We start from the raw sequence: 16,736 nt of genomic DNA on the forward strand, positions 1-16,736 counted from the left end.
GAGCTGTCTTGGTCAGGATTCATAGTTTATTGGCCCGCACGCATCCTATCACTGTGAAACTGGTTAAGAACATGCGCAGCTCTTTATGGAGAAATAGAGCTGACTGTCATCAGCACACAGATAACGTAAGAGGATTCCTGATTAACAGCCCCAGCAGACATGTGACATTAAAAAAAAGATCCTCCTTATGATGTTGCAGAATATTTTGTTGTCTTCTGTTGATACAGTTTAATTGATTTGACATTAAGACATTCTAAATGTTAATTATGAGTGTTTCATTACAGCTACTGCTATCACACTGATATCTGAATTCTACACACTCAAACTGAGAGTACCTGACTGGTCCATCTGTTTAATCCGAACCTCTGGATCCCAACAGTTCTCTTGGATAACTCTGAAAACTTTTCCATCTTTGATCATTTTAGCTTCCCCCTGCAATATACATTCATATATTGTACAATATATTAGCACATTTTTTTCATTTACTCCAGAAGAATACATTTCATAAATTGTCTTAAAGCATATAAAGGCCTTTGTTGACCGTCTCTTAAAAGTATGGGAGCTCTTGCAATATAGTTTTCTCCCGTAACACTGAGCTAATATTAGATGCCTGCCTGGTATCATATATCATATAAGAAATCTACCATAAACCTATGGTAGTATTGTCCTAATGTGTATGGTCTTCTCCTATGTGACCACAGATTTCTGAACTATATTATAGACAGCCAGTTTCATATAGTGATTCAGGTGCTGGCCTAGAAACCAGGAGACTGTGAGTTCTAGTCCTGCCTTAGGCATGAAAGTTGGCTAGGTGACTTTGGGCCAGTCACTCTCTCTCTCAGCCCAACTCACCTGACAGGGTTGTTGTTCTGGGGAAAATAGAAGGCAAGAGTATTAGGTATGTTTGCCACCTTGAGTTATACATTAAAAAGGCAGGAAATAATAGTAATAGTAATAGTAATAGCAGCAGCAGCCTTGTAGAAAAAACTCCCAGAGTAGCCAAGATGGGAAGATTGTGCAATTTCACTGTAGCCCCTCGCACCAGAATATTAATGATTCAATTGTATTAAAATTGTATTAGTGCCCACATTTAAAAATCTTATGGGGCTTTAGTATAATTAAAATGATGTTTTTCTACTACTGTTAGGGGAGAAAAGTCATTTATTTTTTACTTTTTTATTGTTTGAATTAAATTAAAAAATGAAGCATGTTAGATAATAAAGCAACTATTAAAATATTACAAACAGAATCACTTGTGACTAAAAGATCTGGGGGAATTAAACATGTTTTTAGCTAGGGATTAAATGATAGCAAAGCTGGTCCTTGGAAAAATGAACTTGATGGATAGGGAACTAGTAGCATCAGCCATGCTATCCCTCTGGACTACCTGCAGGGATTGGAGTTTGGAGACACTCCTTTTCAGCGGTTTTGCCCCTTTCTCAGGGTGCTGTTCCTGTTGGTGATTGTGGGACAGGAGAGATAAGTCAAGTGGTATGCTGATGATGCATACCCCAATCCCAGGCCATACAGGAGGTGCTCTCATCCTAACCCAGTGTCTGGAGGCTGTGACAGCCTGGACAGGATGAAGTAGGATGAAGCTACACTTAAGCAAGAAGGACTTATTGTCTGTAATTGTGAGTTTTTGACATCTCCAGTGTTGTCTCTTGGCAGGTTGGTGTCCTGCGCCTGACTACCTAACCTGTATTTTTTGTATTTTTTTTCCTTTTCCCCCTTCGCAGAATTTCCCCCCATGCAAAGGAGAGAGGTTGCTTAAATAAGTTATCTCTTCCTACACTGCTTTTCTTTGTAGCACAGTGCTTCCCTAGAAGGTGTTAAGGGCAGATTAACGAGCTCAGGACCTTAATTAGTTAATTGGCACCCTCTGCCTTGCACTGCTATATGAAATTGGCAAGACCCTAACCAGTTTCCCCCTAAAGGCTTTTTTTTGCCTCCTAAGGGGCCAGCTGGGAGCAGGGCTAAGGCATTCTTTTCAGTGCCTATTCCCCATTGTCTCCCTGCTTACTCTCTTGTAATCTCTTCCTCTCCAATGAGTGTAAATACAGACATTAATTTCTCCTTGCTAGTTATCCCAGAACTGAGGTAAGGATTGCAAAGGGCAGGGGTGTAGGGAAAAGGGGCTATAAGATTTACCCTCTTTTCCCAGCTTCCTTGTGAGTCGAGTTCTGGAATGTAACTGTCATGTTCACTGATTCAATGTAGTTTATACATCGTAACGTTTCACATGCCATGGCGCTGGCGCGCGTTTCTGTTTGGGAGAGAGCTGCTGTGAGACCTTGTACCAAGCTCTGTATGTGAAATCAGTACAATGGAATGTGTTTGGGTTATTTTCTCTGTTCAAGGACTTTTCCCGCAGCCCATCAGAAATTGTTAGGAGCACCTGGGATTGTAGACTTGAGAAGATTCTATGGGGGGAGGGATTTCATTTGCACTGAGGGTTTTTAGTTTGAATTTGATGCGCTTTCATCATTCTCAGCTTTCTCTGTGATCCTGCTTACTGTTCTTTAATACATCAGATATCTTTGAATTCCTACTCATGAGTCTGATGGTGTTTTAGAATAGGCAACCACTACAGTAACTTTCTCAGCTGTTTGGGCTCACTGGGCTGTTTGGGGTCATATCCTTCTGACACTGTAAATATCCAGGGGTGATTTCTTAATAAACTTTTTTCAAGATTTATTATCATCCTGGTGTCTCCCTTAGCATTCTTGTTCTTTGGTATCCATTCTGCAAATTCTAAATTAAGTGTTGATGCACAGATTAAAGGCAACAGTTGGTACTAGCCCTAAAGGAAAAGGTTTGTAACATAGAGGGCTTGGGTTTTCCTGGACTCACAGCTACTGCTTAGATGGGCAGGTAGAGGCAATGGCCAAGGGCCCATTGCCCAGCTTCAGTTGGTAGGCCCATTATAGGCTTATCTGGAACATGAGGACCTCACAACAGTGATTCATGCCTTTATCACCACTGACTTGAAGTGCTGCAAAGTGCTCTACATGGGATTGCTTTTGAAAACCACCTGCAAACTTCAACTAGACTAGAATACAGCAGCCCAGCTGTAGGCTGATTCATGCCAAGATGAACCCAATATATATGTGCTCTGGGTTCTGTCCTGGCTTCCTACTAGCTTTCAAGCACATTTCAAAATATTGGTTTTGACCTTTAAGACCCTGTATAGCTTGGTGCCAAGGTATCCCAGGTCTTCCCCAAGTCTCAACCAACCCAACACAGATGTCCTGGGAGAACCTTTTAGTAATAGTCCTCCACCTCCGCAGGTAGAGATGATAGAGGCTTACAGGCACTGCTTCTCTATTGCTGCATCTGTTGTGGAATACTTTCCCTCCTGAGATACAATCAGCCCCTACTTTATTAACATTTTCTACACTGCTCAAAACAGAGTTACAGAGAAGAGCATTTGAGTTGTGATTATTGCCATTTACTTACTCACTGCTTTGTAGTTGTTCTCCATGTATTATATGTGTATTTTTTCACATTTTGCATTTATTTCATTAATATTATGCCATGTTTTAATGTGATAATGTAAGCTGATGAGAGCTACTTTATAGGGTAAATAAATAAGTCATAATTCCTCTCTATTTTGTCCTGTTCCAACTGAACCTAGAATATTGCACTGCATTTTAGGAAAGACACCAACAAACTGTAACATGTCTGAATGAGAGCAGTCAAGATGATAAGGGGCCAGGAAGGAAAATTCTGTGAGGAATGGCTGGAGAAGCTGAGTGTGTTTAGCCTGGGGAAGAAAAGAATGCAGGGAACCATGATAGCTGTCTCTAAGTATCTGAAGGCCTGCCACGTAGAAGATGAGGCAGGGTTGTTCAGAGTTGTTCCAGAAGAGAAGAAAAATGGGTTTAAATCTCAAAGAAGTAGATTTCAGACGGACATCAGGAAAAAATTAACAGTAAGAGACATTCAATAATGGAACAGACTACTTTGGTAGGTACTATATTCTCCTTTGCTTGAGGTGTTTATTTAAAACATCTGATTAGATGGCCATCTGTTGGGGATACTGTAATAGTGGATTCCTGCACTGGGCAAGGTATTGGACTAGATGATTTACAAGGGCTCTTCCAATCCTTATATCCTATGATTTTATGGAGATCTAAATATTATTAAGTGGTGCCTAAAGTTAAGAAGAGCACCCATGAAATATTCATATAAAACTGCAAAAAAGAAGCATGACTAATATACAGTATTTAAAATGAATAACATGAAGTCGTTTAATTCAGCAGGGAAGGGGTTATTTCTTTTAGAAGACCAGTTTCACTCTCATCCTGTGCCTATAGTTCTATATTTGGAACTTAGAGGCACAACCTGCAAATCAGAAAAAGTAGGTTTTATATAAGCCTGAATTTATTTCTTGAATTAAAAATAACCACTTGCAGAGGAAATTCTTCAGCTATATAGTTTTTCTGAATCAGGATAGGGCAGTTGCACTAAAGGGTCTTAATGTACATACATATTCTTATATTTTGACACATGGGATTCTTAAATATTCTTAATCCTAAAGCTAGATTTAACCTTGAATAATACATTCATATTTTTAATAACTAATACATTTTAGAAGCTCAAATTCCTCCTTCCCGTTCCCTAAAGGTGACTGTATTTTGCGAGGTTTCAAAATGACTTAAACATTCTGTCATGTTTTAAGCAAATAGCTCCAAATATCACAGGCAATAATTACTCAGCCATTATCTAATTTCTCTGGCATAACACTGTTGGGGAATTGATTTTCCAAAGTGCAGGCAGGGCAAAATTTAACCATATATTCTTACAGGTTCTGAATAATGGATGTGAGCTTTTTGTTGACTGTTACATAATAACAGATGAGAAAGTATTTAGGGGGAAAGGATCATCAAAATGACTTGGTTGTATAAAAATGATGTTGGGGTTCATTTTGTTAAGTTCAGTGGGAATATTTTTGATACGTGCAGTAACCTATGTGGTTATTTTTCTGGCAGACTGTTAAGATGGAACCATTATGGTGCCGAAGGCAATGCTAAAAGGACTGTAATTGCTCCAAGGGTTCTTTTAAGCCTTCATAAATAAATGCCAACTGTAGCAAGATAAATAATAGCCTTCCTAATGACTTGAAATAGCTATACTGTGAATTGGAATCTCCAATGAGCAAAGAAGCATTCTGGATGAGCATACAATAGCAGAACACGTATATACCAAAACAAACTGCTTGGATCAATAGAACAGGCAGGTCTCCGCTTATTGTAAAAGATGCAAAAATTCATATTCATACTATCATCTTCAGTATGAAAGCTCATGATCCAAAGATATTTTAAAACAAGAACTTACTTGTCAGCTCTGTAGTTAAATGTTAATTTGGAGCAGATTCTCAAAGGCTTTGCCATAATCAGTAGATCTATGGATTCAGGAAAATTAATTTTGCATTGCAAGCTATGCATGCCAAAGTGAATTTTCCATGAAGATATTTTAAGGCTTTTCTTTTTCAGGCTAAAGCAATTTACTTTATTATCCAGCAGTCTCTAATGCAGCTTGTTGCAATATTAATGTTTTTACTTTAATTGGTCATAACAGAAAATAAGAAAAATAATTTCAGAATCAGATGCTGGGAAACTGAAGCTCATGAGATATTTTTTAAAAGAAGCATATATTTCATATTAATAACCTTTGATTTAGTAAATTCTCAGCAGGGAATTTTTGGCTCCCCCCCCCTCATTTTTATGTTATGTGATGAAAACTGGTATTTTCATCTCCTTAAACTCTATGATGTATTCAAATAAAGTAACCAAAGAAAACTGTAATGCAGTAAAAGGAACTTTTCATGACCAAGCTCCCAAAATAATAATAGTAATAAAAAAGATTTCAGTAGTCAGTGTTAATGTTAAGGAAATCATTAAAAAGTTACTCTTCATACATATCATTATACAATAATTAAGACAGCTGCAGGACCTATTCTGAGTTCTTTCACTTTCTTAAAGGTTTCTTAAAAATGGCCCAAGATACTTTACTACATGAAACATAGGTTAAGTTGAATAACCTAGCAGTGTTTCTCAACCTTGGCCACTTTAAGATGTGTGGACTTCAACTCCCAGAATTCCTCAGCCAGCATGCTGCCTGGGGAATTCTGGGAGTTGAAGTCCATACATCTTAAAGTGGCCAAGGTTGAGAAACACTTGTCTAACAGATTGGCAATTAAGGAATAGGAGCTTCTCTTGCTTCATAATGCAACACTCTGTCTTGGGGAATGGAGAGCAGATAGCTTTGCCCTCCAGTCCTCACTAGCTTCTCCCACTTGCAAACTTTTGTTGGCTAAAATGGCAATTTTTCTGTTTAATATAAGGCTTCAAATGTAGGTCTAGACCTGACTTACTTGGAAAATAGGGGAATGCATTTTTTCGTTATGGCTTACCACTTAAGGAAGCGGGTAGGGTGGTTATGGCATCCTGTTATGATCTTTGTATTCAGCCAAGTCTTTAATTAATTTCTTTCTGGATATCTTAGAACTGGACATTTTCTGCTGTTGGTATTGGGAGATATTTCAGCTATTGATGATGATTCCTTTTAACTTGCTTCTACAGATTTTTTTTTCCTTTTAACAAGCAACTTGTACATTCTAAAAGTCTTAGGATTAGGGGGATAATTAGTATGTTAACAAGAGCAATAATGCAAACAGACTACTTTACAGAAGTTAATAATCAAGAATTACCCTCTGAATAACCATTTCATATTCATTTTCAGTTATCACTCTTAGCCTCTTTTCCTATGCAAAAGGAAATCGTTCTCTCACTCTTACTCCAGTTCAGAAGCCCCAGTGAAACTGCAGTATCTCTTGTTCCATCAAAATGACAACTATTAAAGTAGGCTAGGCTTGTTTTAGTAGGTTTCTGAACTCCAGAAGTGATGTTTGCCACCTAGATGGAACTGTTTCGCTTTCTATTTAAAACTAAGCTCTGGGCAACATTGTGTCATGAGTGCCGTTGAGCTGAAGACATCAGCGCAATGGCACACATGACAATAGCAAGGAAACAGGGGAAGGGGCTCAAGATAAGTAGCCATCAACTCACAACGACTAAAGGACAAGAGACAATGGCTAAGCGGATCGCGAGGCACACCCAAGCTGTTAGCGCTAACGCAACGGAGATCGCCCAGCTGACAGCAATCACCGGAGGAATAGGGAAACCGATGATGGGCGATCCCGGAACGCCAGCGGGGCCTCGCAACCCCTCACCTACCGGCAGGACAACGTGTTGGACAAAGGGGGGTGACGTAACCGCGAGTGAGGGGGCGCTGACCGGCGCGGGGTATTTAAACCCCGCACCGGCGCGCTCCTGTCACTCTCAGCTTTTTTCTATCACTGTATCTACACTGCGAATAAACCAGAGCCTGCTTCATCGGAATCAGCGTCTGTGTATTACTCGGAGGTAGGCAGCGCATGACACATTGTCTGTCGCTAAAACAGTGTGAGCTCGGGTCTGCACCAAGCTGTTCAGGGTGCTATCTGAGTTCTGAATGTTTGTCCTACTCTGCCAGAAGGAAGACTGTATCTTTCTTTGGCCTGCCTTGCTTTGCTTAATGGAATTTTAGATTTGGAGCAGAACCTCTATAGCAGTGTTTCTCTACCTCAGCAACTTTAAGATGTGTGGACTTCAACTCCCAGAATGCTGGCTGGGGGATTCTGGGAGTTGGAGTCCACACATCTTAAAGTTGCTGAGGTTGAGAAACAGTGCTCTCCAGGACTGAGACCACAGCTCAGAAAAGAAAAATAAACCTCCATTAAATGAGTGCTCTCCTGCTAATTATAAGGTTTTTAGTACTGATAGTATTAATTTTATTGTAATTGTAAATATGTTATATATGGATTTTATTCTTTTTGTGCACATTTATTTATTTATTTATTTTATTGGATTTTGTAAGGCCAATTGATTCCAAAAAGACTCTTTTAATTGCTTTTAGTTATTATTTATTAATATTTACTGGACTGCATCCTGGATGGGATCTGTGTTTGTTTTGTTTGTTTGTACTTAACTTTGGATCTAACCCTCCATCAACACTTTGCCAAAATTACCAAACATATAACTCACCTAATATGCTTCTAATCTGGCCTCGGTGCTGAAGAAGGTATCATACCATTTTTATATACAATGTTATTTTTTGTTGACTTGCTAATTTATTGTATTTCAAACTACTAGAATCCAAAGATTCCTTAAGGACGTTCAGCATAGGAGAAAACTCTGGTCTTCAGAGGGCAATGGAGAAAATATAGCAGCAACATTGGAATTCCTCTGAGCACAGGTGTGGATGCACCTGAGGTTGTTATTTAACAAGTTCAGTACATTCTTTATTTAGTACATTCTTCTAGTTTTGCTTTGTTGTACAAATATATTTATTTGCTTGTTTATTTATTTATTGGGGCTTACATGCCATTCAGTCCAACAAAAATTACTGAAGAAAAAAACTAAAGTCCACCAATAATAAATCATCCAACCTTAGGCCAGAAATCAGATTCCAATTTATCTTAGATCTCCTCCTAAGGCTTTCTTAAAACGGTTTCCACAGCTGTCCTGAAACAAAACGGGATGGAGGCTACTTTGCTCTTGGGTGGTAGCTATTCCAAATTAAGTGGGGCAGCAACAAAGGCTTGACATCTGTAGATGACAATCCCTAAGGGAAGGAACCCATAGTGAACTTACCCTACTCAGACTTATTGGAAGGACAGGAGCCACTGGGAATAGACAATCCCATAGACAGCTAGGCCCTGGGACATATATGGCTTTAAAGGTGACAACCAGCACCTTTAATTGTACCCAGAAGCAGAACTAGGAACCAGTGCAACTCTCAAAGTAGGGTATTACATAGAAGAACTTTGGAACTCCCATGACTGCTTGAGGAGTTGTATTTCAGGTCATTTGTAGTTTCCAGTTAATCTTCAAGGGCAGTCCCATGTAGAGAAAACTGCAGTCGTCCAGAGAGGAGGTAGGCATGAGTGATGGTGAACAGGGTTTCCTGATCCAGGATCAGTCACAACTAGCATAGTAGAAGCAATTGGGCAAAAGTTCTCTTGGCCACAACAGCTATCTACTCTTCAGGCAGGAACTGTGAGTCCAAACAGATTCCCAAGTTGCACTAATTTTGTTTTTGCTACATTTCAAGACTGATATAACCTTTATGTAATCATTATAGGACTGATATATCTTTGATTTTCTTACATTTCTGGACAAACAAAACTCTAGGGCTACTCTAGGGCTGTCTACTGAGAAGACAGCAAATATAACATTTCTTCAGCTTGTTAAAAAAATTGTCTTTAAGGCCATTTCCCCACAAGTCAATTATAACAGCTTTTTGAGTCACCCAATCATCACTGAAGCAATATAAAGCTTATTCTCATTAGTGGCACAAGGATTGTTGGTTAACTCTAGAAAATCCTGTGAGTGACTAGTACGGAAATGGCCTTACAGCAAATGAGATTCAGGCAATGGTTGTTATGGAGACCTGCATTAAAAATGATTCAGACCAGGATTCAGAGGACAAAAGCCATGGGAGCAAGCTTCTCAGAGTTTTAAATGTAATATTTGTTCAAATATGTACATTGGTTGTTGTTTATCCCCTAAAGAATAATTGCTAGAGAAAATTGAGAAGGACATCAATAGTCTTCATACTCCCTCCATAGATTATTTATTTGATTGCTCTCCTGTCCATTAAAAGCAAGGGTGGGCAATCTGTGGAATGGGAAGAGAACTGGCATCTAGTGTATATTTATGAAGGAAGATGTCAGCTTCTGACATACAATTGTGTATTTATGTGAACAGAAAGGAGAGTAAAATCTAGTTCTCACAAATATATTTATGATTACTTCCATGAAAAGATAAGGCACAGTCTCATTTTTAGGACACAGAGTTAATTTTATAATTATGTTGTGCTCCTAAAATATATGTATATTCATTTTTCTGGGTTTGGGCAGGTTCTAAAAAATAATCCCTGCAATTATTGAGGAATAACAAGTGACTAATATTCATGACACCATCCACATGTTTGTAATTTTTGTTTAACATGTTCTACTGATTATATTTCTCTGGCACTCTTGGGCAGTCTGAGTGAAGAAGATTTTCTCAGGTACATTTCTCAGTCACCTTCGAGTAACAGAGTTAAACAATTGATATCAGTTAAAACAGAGAACATATAAAATGTACTCAGACTATACAGTCAAATACAAAAATCAGAAGCAACGTCAGACATCTACTATGGTATAATTTAATATAATAATATATGATGTTATGTTATGTTATGTTATGTTATGTTATGTTATGTTATGTTATGTTATGTTATGTTATGTTATGTTATGTTATGTTGCATCGTTAATCATTCAAGGCTAGAATGAAAGGGATTCTGCCCTTCTGATGACTAGGGCTGAAGTTTGCCCTGTGAGAAGTAGGAAAGGTGAGCAAATCTGTGATTTGTGATCCTTCTTATTCTGTGATCCTCACTGCTGCCACCTAATAAATGTATTTATCCAGAACAAAACCCTAAATGGCCAAATGCACTTCTTTAATACCATAGTGTGAAATCACTCAAATGCAACTAATTGTCATCAGATTCAGGGTAGCAGAAAAGAAGTACTTGTTCACATAGCACCAAATTAATTAGTGACAGTCACTGCCAGGTTTGGTGATGTCCATTATCTTAATATACCCATCAGTAAGGTTTCATGCTATTATTCCCACTGGATAGCTCCTGTGGCAGGAAGTGATATTGTCTAATACCATTTTTATAGGCTTCTTGGAAACCCTAGAAGTGCTACTTTGGAAACCAGATGCTGAATTAGATAGACCTTTGGCCTGATCCAGCACAACTAAAAGAGTATTCTTTTCCAAAATTCAAATATATATCTTAATAATTATCTAGTAATGTATCATATTGATCAGAAGCATAACTTACCTCGTGGTCTTGTTCCAACTGGATCCATCCTCCATACCCATATCTCTGTGAAGAGGAAGGTATAGTTATACATATACATGTATTTAAAAAGTGATGGAAACAGGAATTGAGAACGTAATGCTTGAGTTCACAATCATAGAACTGAAAGAGGGAATTTAAGATATCAAGTCCAACCCTCTAGTTCAGTGCAAAAGTCCAAATCAAAAATAATTGATAGATGGTTCTACAGGGACTCCATGTGTTATTAGTTCCACCACTGAACTGCTCTTATTGTTAGGAAGTATTTTATAACATCGAATCAAATCCTTAATTTAAATCCATTATTCTAGAATGAGGGAACACATCTTGCTTTTCTTCTGTATGGCAACTTTTCAGGTATTTGAAAAACGCTATCATATACCCTTGCTACGAATAAAATATACTAATCTGAGAATGGAATGTCCCACCCCTCCTCTGGACCATGCCAATCCAGCAATTCTAGGGTGGTCTAGTGGTTTTCTAACCCTTGGAACCAGAAGTAATTTGTGGTATTCTGAAGGTGATGTTCCAAATTATTTTGGGACCAGATGGTAATTTCTGGAAACCACAAATTGTTTTTGGTTTGGAGGATTAATTTCTATAACTTCCCTAATATCCCTCATTAATCTTTTCTCAAGGCTAAACATTATTAGTAATTTCAATTATTTTACATAGGACCTAGTTTCTGATTCTCTGACTATCCTCATTGCCTTGCTCTGAACCCGTTCATGTTTTTCTGAAAGCTTCATGAAAGTTGGTGCATAAAACTGAACATAATTCTCAAGGGTCTTACTAGCACAGATTAAAGTTGAAGTATTGCTTGTGATTTGGAGGCTATGCTTTTTTCCAACTACATCATAGTGCTGAGTTATATTAAGTGTGCAGTAAAATAGTCCTTTTTCACTATTACCATGCCAGGTATCTCTTGATTTCTATTAAATTTCAGTCAATTAGTTTCAGCCCATTTTTTTAACCTATCATGACTGTTTTGTATTTTAATTCCAACTTCTAATGTATTCTTTGTATCACCCATTTTTTCTTGTGTGCAAATTTGATAAGCTTTCTTTCCATCCCTTCATCCAAGACATTAATAAAAATATTAAAGGTTGTAGGACTGAACTTGATATGGCATCACACTTGATACATCACTCCAGTTTGACTATGCTGATGAACCCTCAGTGAGTACAATTTTTAACCAGCTTTCTGTTAATTAACCTACCCATAAAATCCACACCACAAAATCTACAGTACCTTTTTGCTATGCTGGATGCAAAAACATTAGGAACTATTGATGATGTTTTGTCCAGCAGAGGCAACAGAAAAGGCAAGCACAGGCTAAAACTGTTATTAAACCAAGCTCAACATGATGTTGGAGCCTTATGGTTGGATTTCATTATGTTCCTTCTCCTCCTTCTCCTTCTCATTTTTAAGAAAATCCACTTATGAAACTATCTTGATCATATACTTATGCACTGCTGTGTTAGCAGAGAAAATGAAATTTAACATGGAAGAGAGACAGAGATAACTCATGATGGAAAAGAGGTGTTATCAATAACCTGTGCTCTTTGACCACAGCAGATCAATCCTCCTAAAGTATTTATTGAGAGCAACTGTGGTGTAGTGATTACAGGTATCAGGTTAGAAACTGGGAGACTGTGAGTTCTAGTCCTGCCTTAAGCACAAAGCCAGCTGGGTGACCTTGGGTGAGTCACACTCTCTCAGCCCTAGGAAGCAGGCAATGGCAAACCACTTCCGAAAAACCTTGCCAAGAAAACTGCAGGGACTTGCCCAGGAGGTAAGACTGTCATGAAGGCACACACACAAACACACAAAAGGAGCAATTACTAGCTGTAGAGAAATATAAATATATATATATATATATAGTTACAGTATTGTTATTGCACCTTTGAGCTTTTTCTTCCACAGTTGATAGTGTTCAAGAGAGCGATTTCTTCAGGGGAAAACTTAAATTCTTTGCCTCTTTGCTATGTGGCCCTGATCCAAATTGGTTTCTCTCCCAGATCTCCTTCCAGTATATCCCTATAATATCACAATCTAGTTCAGCTCCAGGACCTGTAGAGGAAGCTAATATTGTAGCAGTGTCATACCCTCCAGATGTATTTGACTCTTACTGGAATGATCCTTAGGTTTGAGAAAGCTGCTATATCATTTTTCGTTCCTAAGAGCCAAACTGTAAGTAACTATCAATTCCATGTACTTAAACACAAGACTTATTCTAATTACAGTATACTGAACTGGAGTATAATTATTTATGCTTTTTTTTTAAAAAAACCTTCATTATTTTTAATAGTGTATACAGAAAAGTACAGCACCAACAGAAACACAACAGGTTAAGAGAGAGTGGAGAGAGAGAGAGAGAGAGACACTTTTGGTATTTTGCTGATTAAATATATAAATTAAATGTGATAAAAAAGAGAAAAAAACAGAAAAAGAAATATAAATTATCCTCTTCTTTGTACTCCAGGTTTGATAGAACCAAAAATCTTCATGAAATGAGAAATTTCATATTATCTAGACACTTTCAGTCAGGTTTCAGGTCCGGTTATGGGACGGAAATGACATTGGTCACACTTATGGATGATCTCTGGCAGGAGCAGGATGGTGGCAGTGCATCCATCCTTGCTCTTCTTGACCACTCAGCAGCTTTCGATACCATCGACCATGGTATCCTTCTGGGGCGGCTCAGGGAGTTGGGGGTGGGTAATGTGGTTCTGCACTGGTTCACCTCCCTCCTCCAGGGCCGGTCCCAATCGGTGTTGATAGGGAGTGAGAGATCCAACCCATGGCCCCTCCTTTGGGGGATGCCATAGGGTTCAGTACTCTCCCTGCTCCTCTTCAACATCTACATGAAACCACTGGGTGAGATCATCTGTTACCATGGGATGAGATATCATCAATACGCAGATGATACTCAACTATACATCTCCATCCCGGATGATGTAAGTGATGCTGTGACCACCCTTTGTTGGTGCCTGGAGGCTGTGGGGGTCTGGATGGGGAACAACAGGCTTTAGCTGAACCCTGGCAAGGTGGAGTGGCTGTGGGTTGGGGGTTCCTCTGCATCCAGGAACTTACCATCTTTAGTTCTGGATGAGGTTGCACTGACCCAGACAGATCCAGTACAGAATCTGGGGGTCCTCCAGGACTCATAAGTCCTGCTCAAAGAGCAGGTGGCAGTCATGGCCAGGAGGGCCTTTGTTCAACTCCATGTTGTGCACCTTTCCTGGATTGAGATGCCCTCCAGACAGTCACTCATACCCTAGTCATCTCCCATATAGACTACTGCAATGCGCTTTACATGGGGCCACCCTTGAAGAGTATCTGGAAGCTACAGCTGGTCCAGAATGCAGCCATGCAGGCAATCTTAGGTGCCCCAAGGTCGTCTAATGGTTAAGGTGCTGGGCTAGAAACAAGGAGTCTGTGAGTTCTAGTCCTACCTTAGGCATGAAAGCTAGCTGGGTGACCTTGGGCCAGTCACTCTCTCTTAGCCCAACTCACCTCACAGGGTTGCTGTTGTGGGGAAGATAGGAGGAGGTATTAGGTATGTTCGCCACCTTGAATTATTTATAAAAATAATAAAGGTGGGATAAAAATAAAATAAAATAAAATAAATAAATAAATAATAAACACCTTTGCTGCAAGAGCTGCATTGGGTGCCAGTTTGTTTCCGGGTCCAATTCAAGTTGCTTATTTATTTTATTCATCAAATTTTATTACCACCCATCTCCACGCCAAAGGAGGGACTCTGGGTGGTTTACAGAAACAAAATTTAAAATTCAGTATCAATATAAATATAATAATAGACAATAAAAATATAAAATATAATAAAATATAATAAAATCCAGATGGCTAAAAGTTTCAGTCCATGAGTATAAAAGATCATCCTAAGGCGCTAGCCACCCCCAAGAATGACTGTTCCCCATCCTGCTCCAGGCATGATGGCAAAACCAGGTTTTTAGCTTTTTGCGGAAGTCCAGGAGTGAGGGGGCATTGGTTATCACCTTTAAAACCCTACATGGCATGAGTCCAGGTTAACTGAGAGATCGTCGCACCCCTGTGACATTGACCCCTCCCACCTGGTCAGGCAGAGAGGGCATGTTACAGACCCCATCCATGAGAGAATGTCAATTGGCAGGGTCCAGGAAAAGGGTCTTCTCTGCCGTGGCCCTTGCCCTTTGGAACACTCTTTCCCCAGAGGTGAGGCAGGCCCCCTCTCTCCTGGCCTTCCAGAAGAAGTTAAAGACCTGGCTCTGCCATCTTGCCTCGGGCGGGAAGTGGGGTAGTCAATCCTGGGGGTGGCTAGTGCCTTAAAGTGGTCCCCATGTATTTATGAATCCGAATCAGAACTTTTAATTGCCATCTTGATGCCATTTTATATTTTTTATTTTATATTTATATTTTACGTATCATATCTTGTTTTTATTGTATTTTAATCTTTTAGCTTTATTGTAAATCGCCCACAGTCCCTCTTTTGGGGGAGATGGGTGGTGATGAAATTTGATAAATAAATAAAATTGAATATTCATATCATATCAAGGTATTTAACTATTTCTTTCTAAGATCGTATTGACGTATGTAATGAATTGAAACCAAAAGAAAACTAATACAAGCCAACAATCTAATGTCCAACCCTATGTGTCCTTTTGATTTTAAAATCAGGTTCCTTCCCTGTTTTTCTAATGGAGTGTGGAATGAATCCCACTTTTAAAACATAGAATATTTCTATATAGGGTAGCCTTGGACAAAACTGTCAAAATTATGGTTTCCTGCAATGTCTATGATAACACCCTATCTGCTACAAAGTGGGTGAGATAAATTGTGTTATAATTTAATTGAAGGAGAGATTTACTTCCCATGATACATCTTTTATTATTTTACTGCCTAACCCTTGTATAATGAGGTTTCCAATAGAATAGATTTTTGCACAATCCTAAACCTGGTGGAATTGCCAGTCTTCATTATGTAACCAGAAGTAAAATAAAGATTTAGTGAAATGAAAATTTCAACTGAGCTGTAATTTGTTAATAATTAGTGTAGTCATATATTGATCCTCTGTTCACCCTCTATGATTCAGTAGTAGGGATGAAGGTCACCTTTTTCTATTAATATTTAAAGAGCAGCCAGAGGCTTCAAGCACACAGCCAAAATATCTCCTGATTCTCCCAAAGAGGATTATAACCCTTCTGATAGCAGAAAATATCACTACAGGAATAAGGCCAGTTTTCCTTTATTTCACTTTCCTTTAGTTTGAAATAGCTCATTATGACAAACTGGAAAAGTACTCAGCATTTTTTCTTTCTACATAAACAGGTTCATAAAGAGGCATTTTAAGAAATCAGTAGCGATATCCTGGCATAAATCCTGCAATGTGATTTTCAACTGACGTCAATCTATATTTGACTTAGGCAAAAAAAGGTGCAAAATCAAGATGTTTTAGCAACAGTGACATGTTCATTATTTGATCCACATGAATATAAGAGCAGGTCAATGAGTTATTAAACGTTCTTGGACAATTGATAGATCTAGTATTGTTTCATGTCCAAATATTTTTTTTTAATGTGAACTTGAGTTCGGTGAAGAACCTAGAGACCTATTGTTGACAAATATTTCCGACAAATTTAGAGCAAGCTATGAAGACAGGACATATTCCCTCATTTCCCTCCCCCTCTTCTTGTTCTGGGCATTCCATTCCATGACCAACCCCTTTGATTGTTGTCTTCTCAACAATCACTGAGCAAGTTCATTTTTAATTGAGC

General features: G+C 38.7%; 1 protein-coding gene across 1 annotated transcript in view; it reads right to left on the reverse strand.

Moving 5' to 3' along the window:
- Nucleotides 1–10,986, reverse strand: part of ACMSD (aminocarboxymuconate semialdehyde decarboxylase) — a 39,312-nt gene extending 28,326 nt beyond the window's left edge. Inside the window, exons 1-2 of the mRNA XM_063292400.1 lie at nucleotides 10,942–10,986; nucleotides 336–432 (exon numbers count right to left, since the gene is read on the reverse strand). Of these exons, the coding sequence (XP_063148470.1) occupies nucleotides 336–410 (75 nt within the window). The 5' untranslated portion in view covers nucleotides 411–432; nucleotides 10,942–10,986. The remainder of the gene's footprint in view (nucleotides 1–335; nucleotides 433–10,941) is intronic.
- Nucleotides 10,987–16,736: the final 5,750 nt, after the last annotated feature.

Source organism: Candoia aspera, chromosome 1, assembly GCF_035149785.1.
Source record: "Candoia aspera isolate rCanAsp1 chromosome 1, rCanAsp1.hap2, whole genome shotgun sequence".
NCBI lineage: Eukaryota > Metazoa > Chordata > Lepidosauria > Squamata > Boidae > Candoia > Candoia aspera.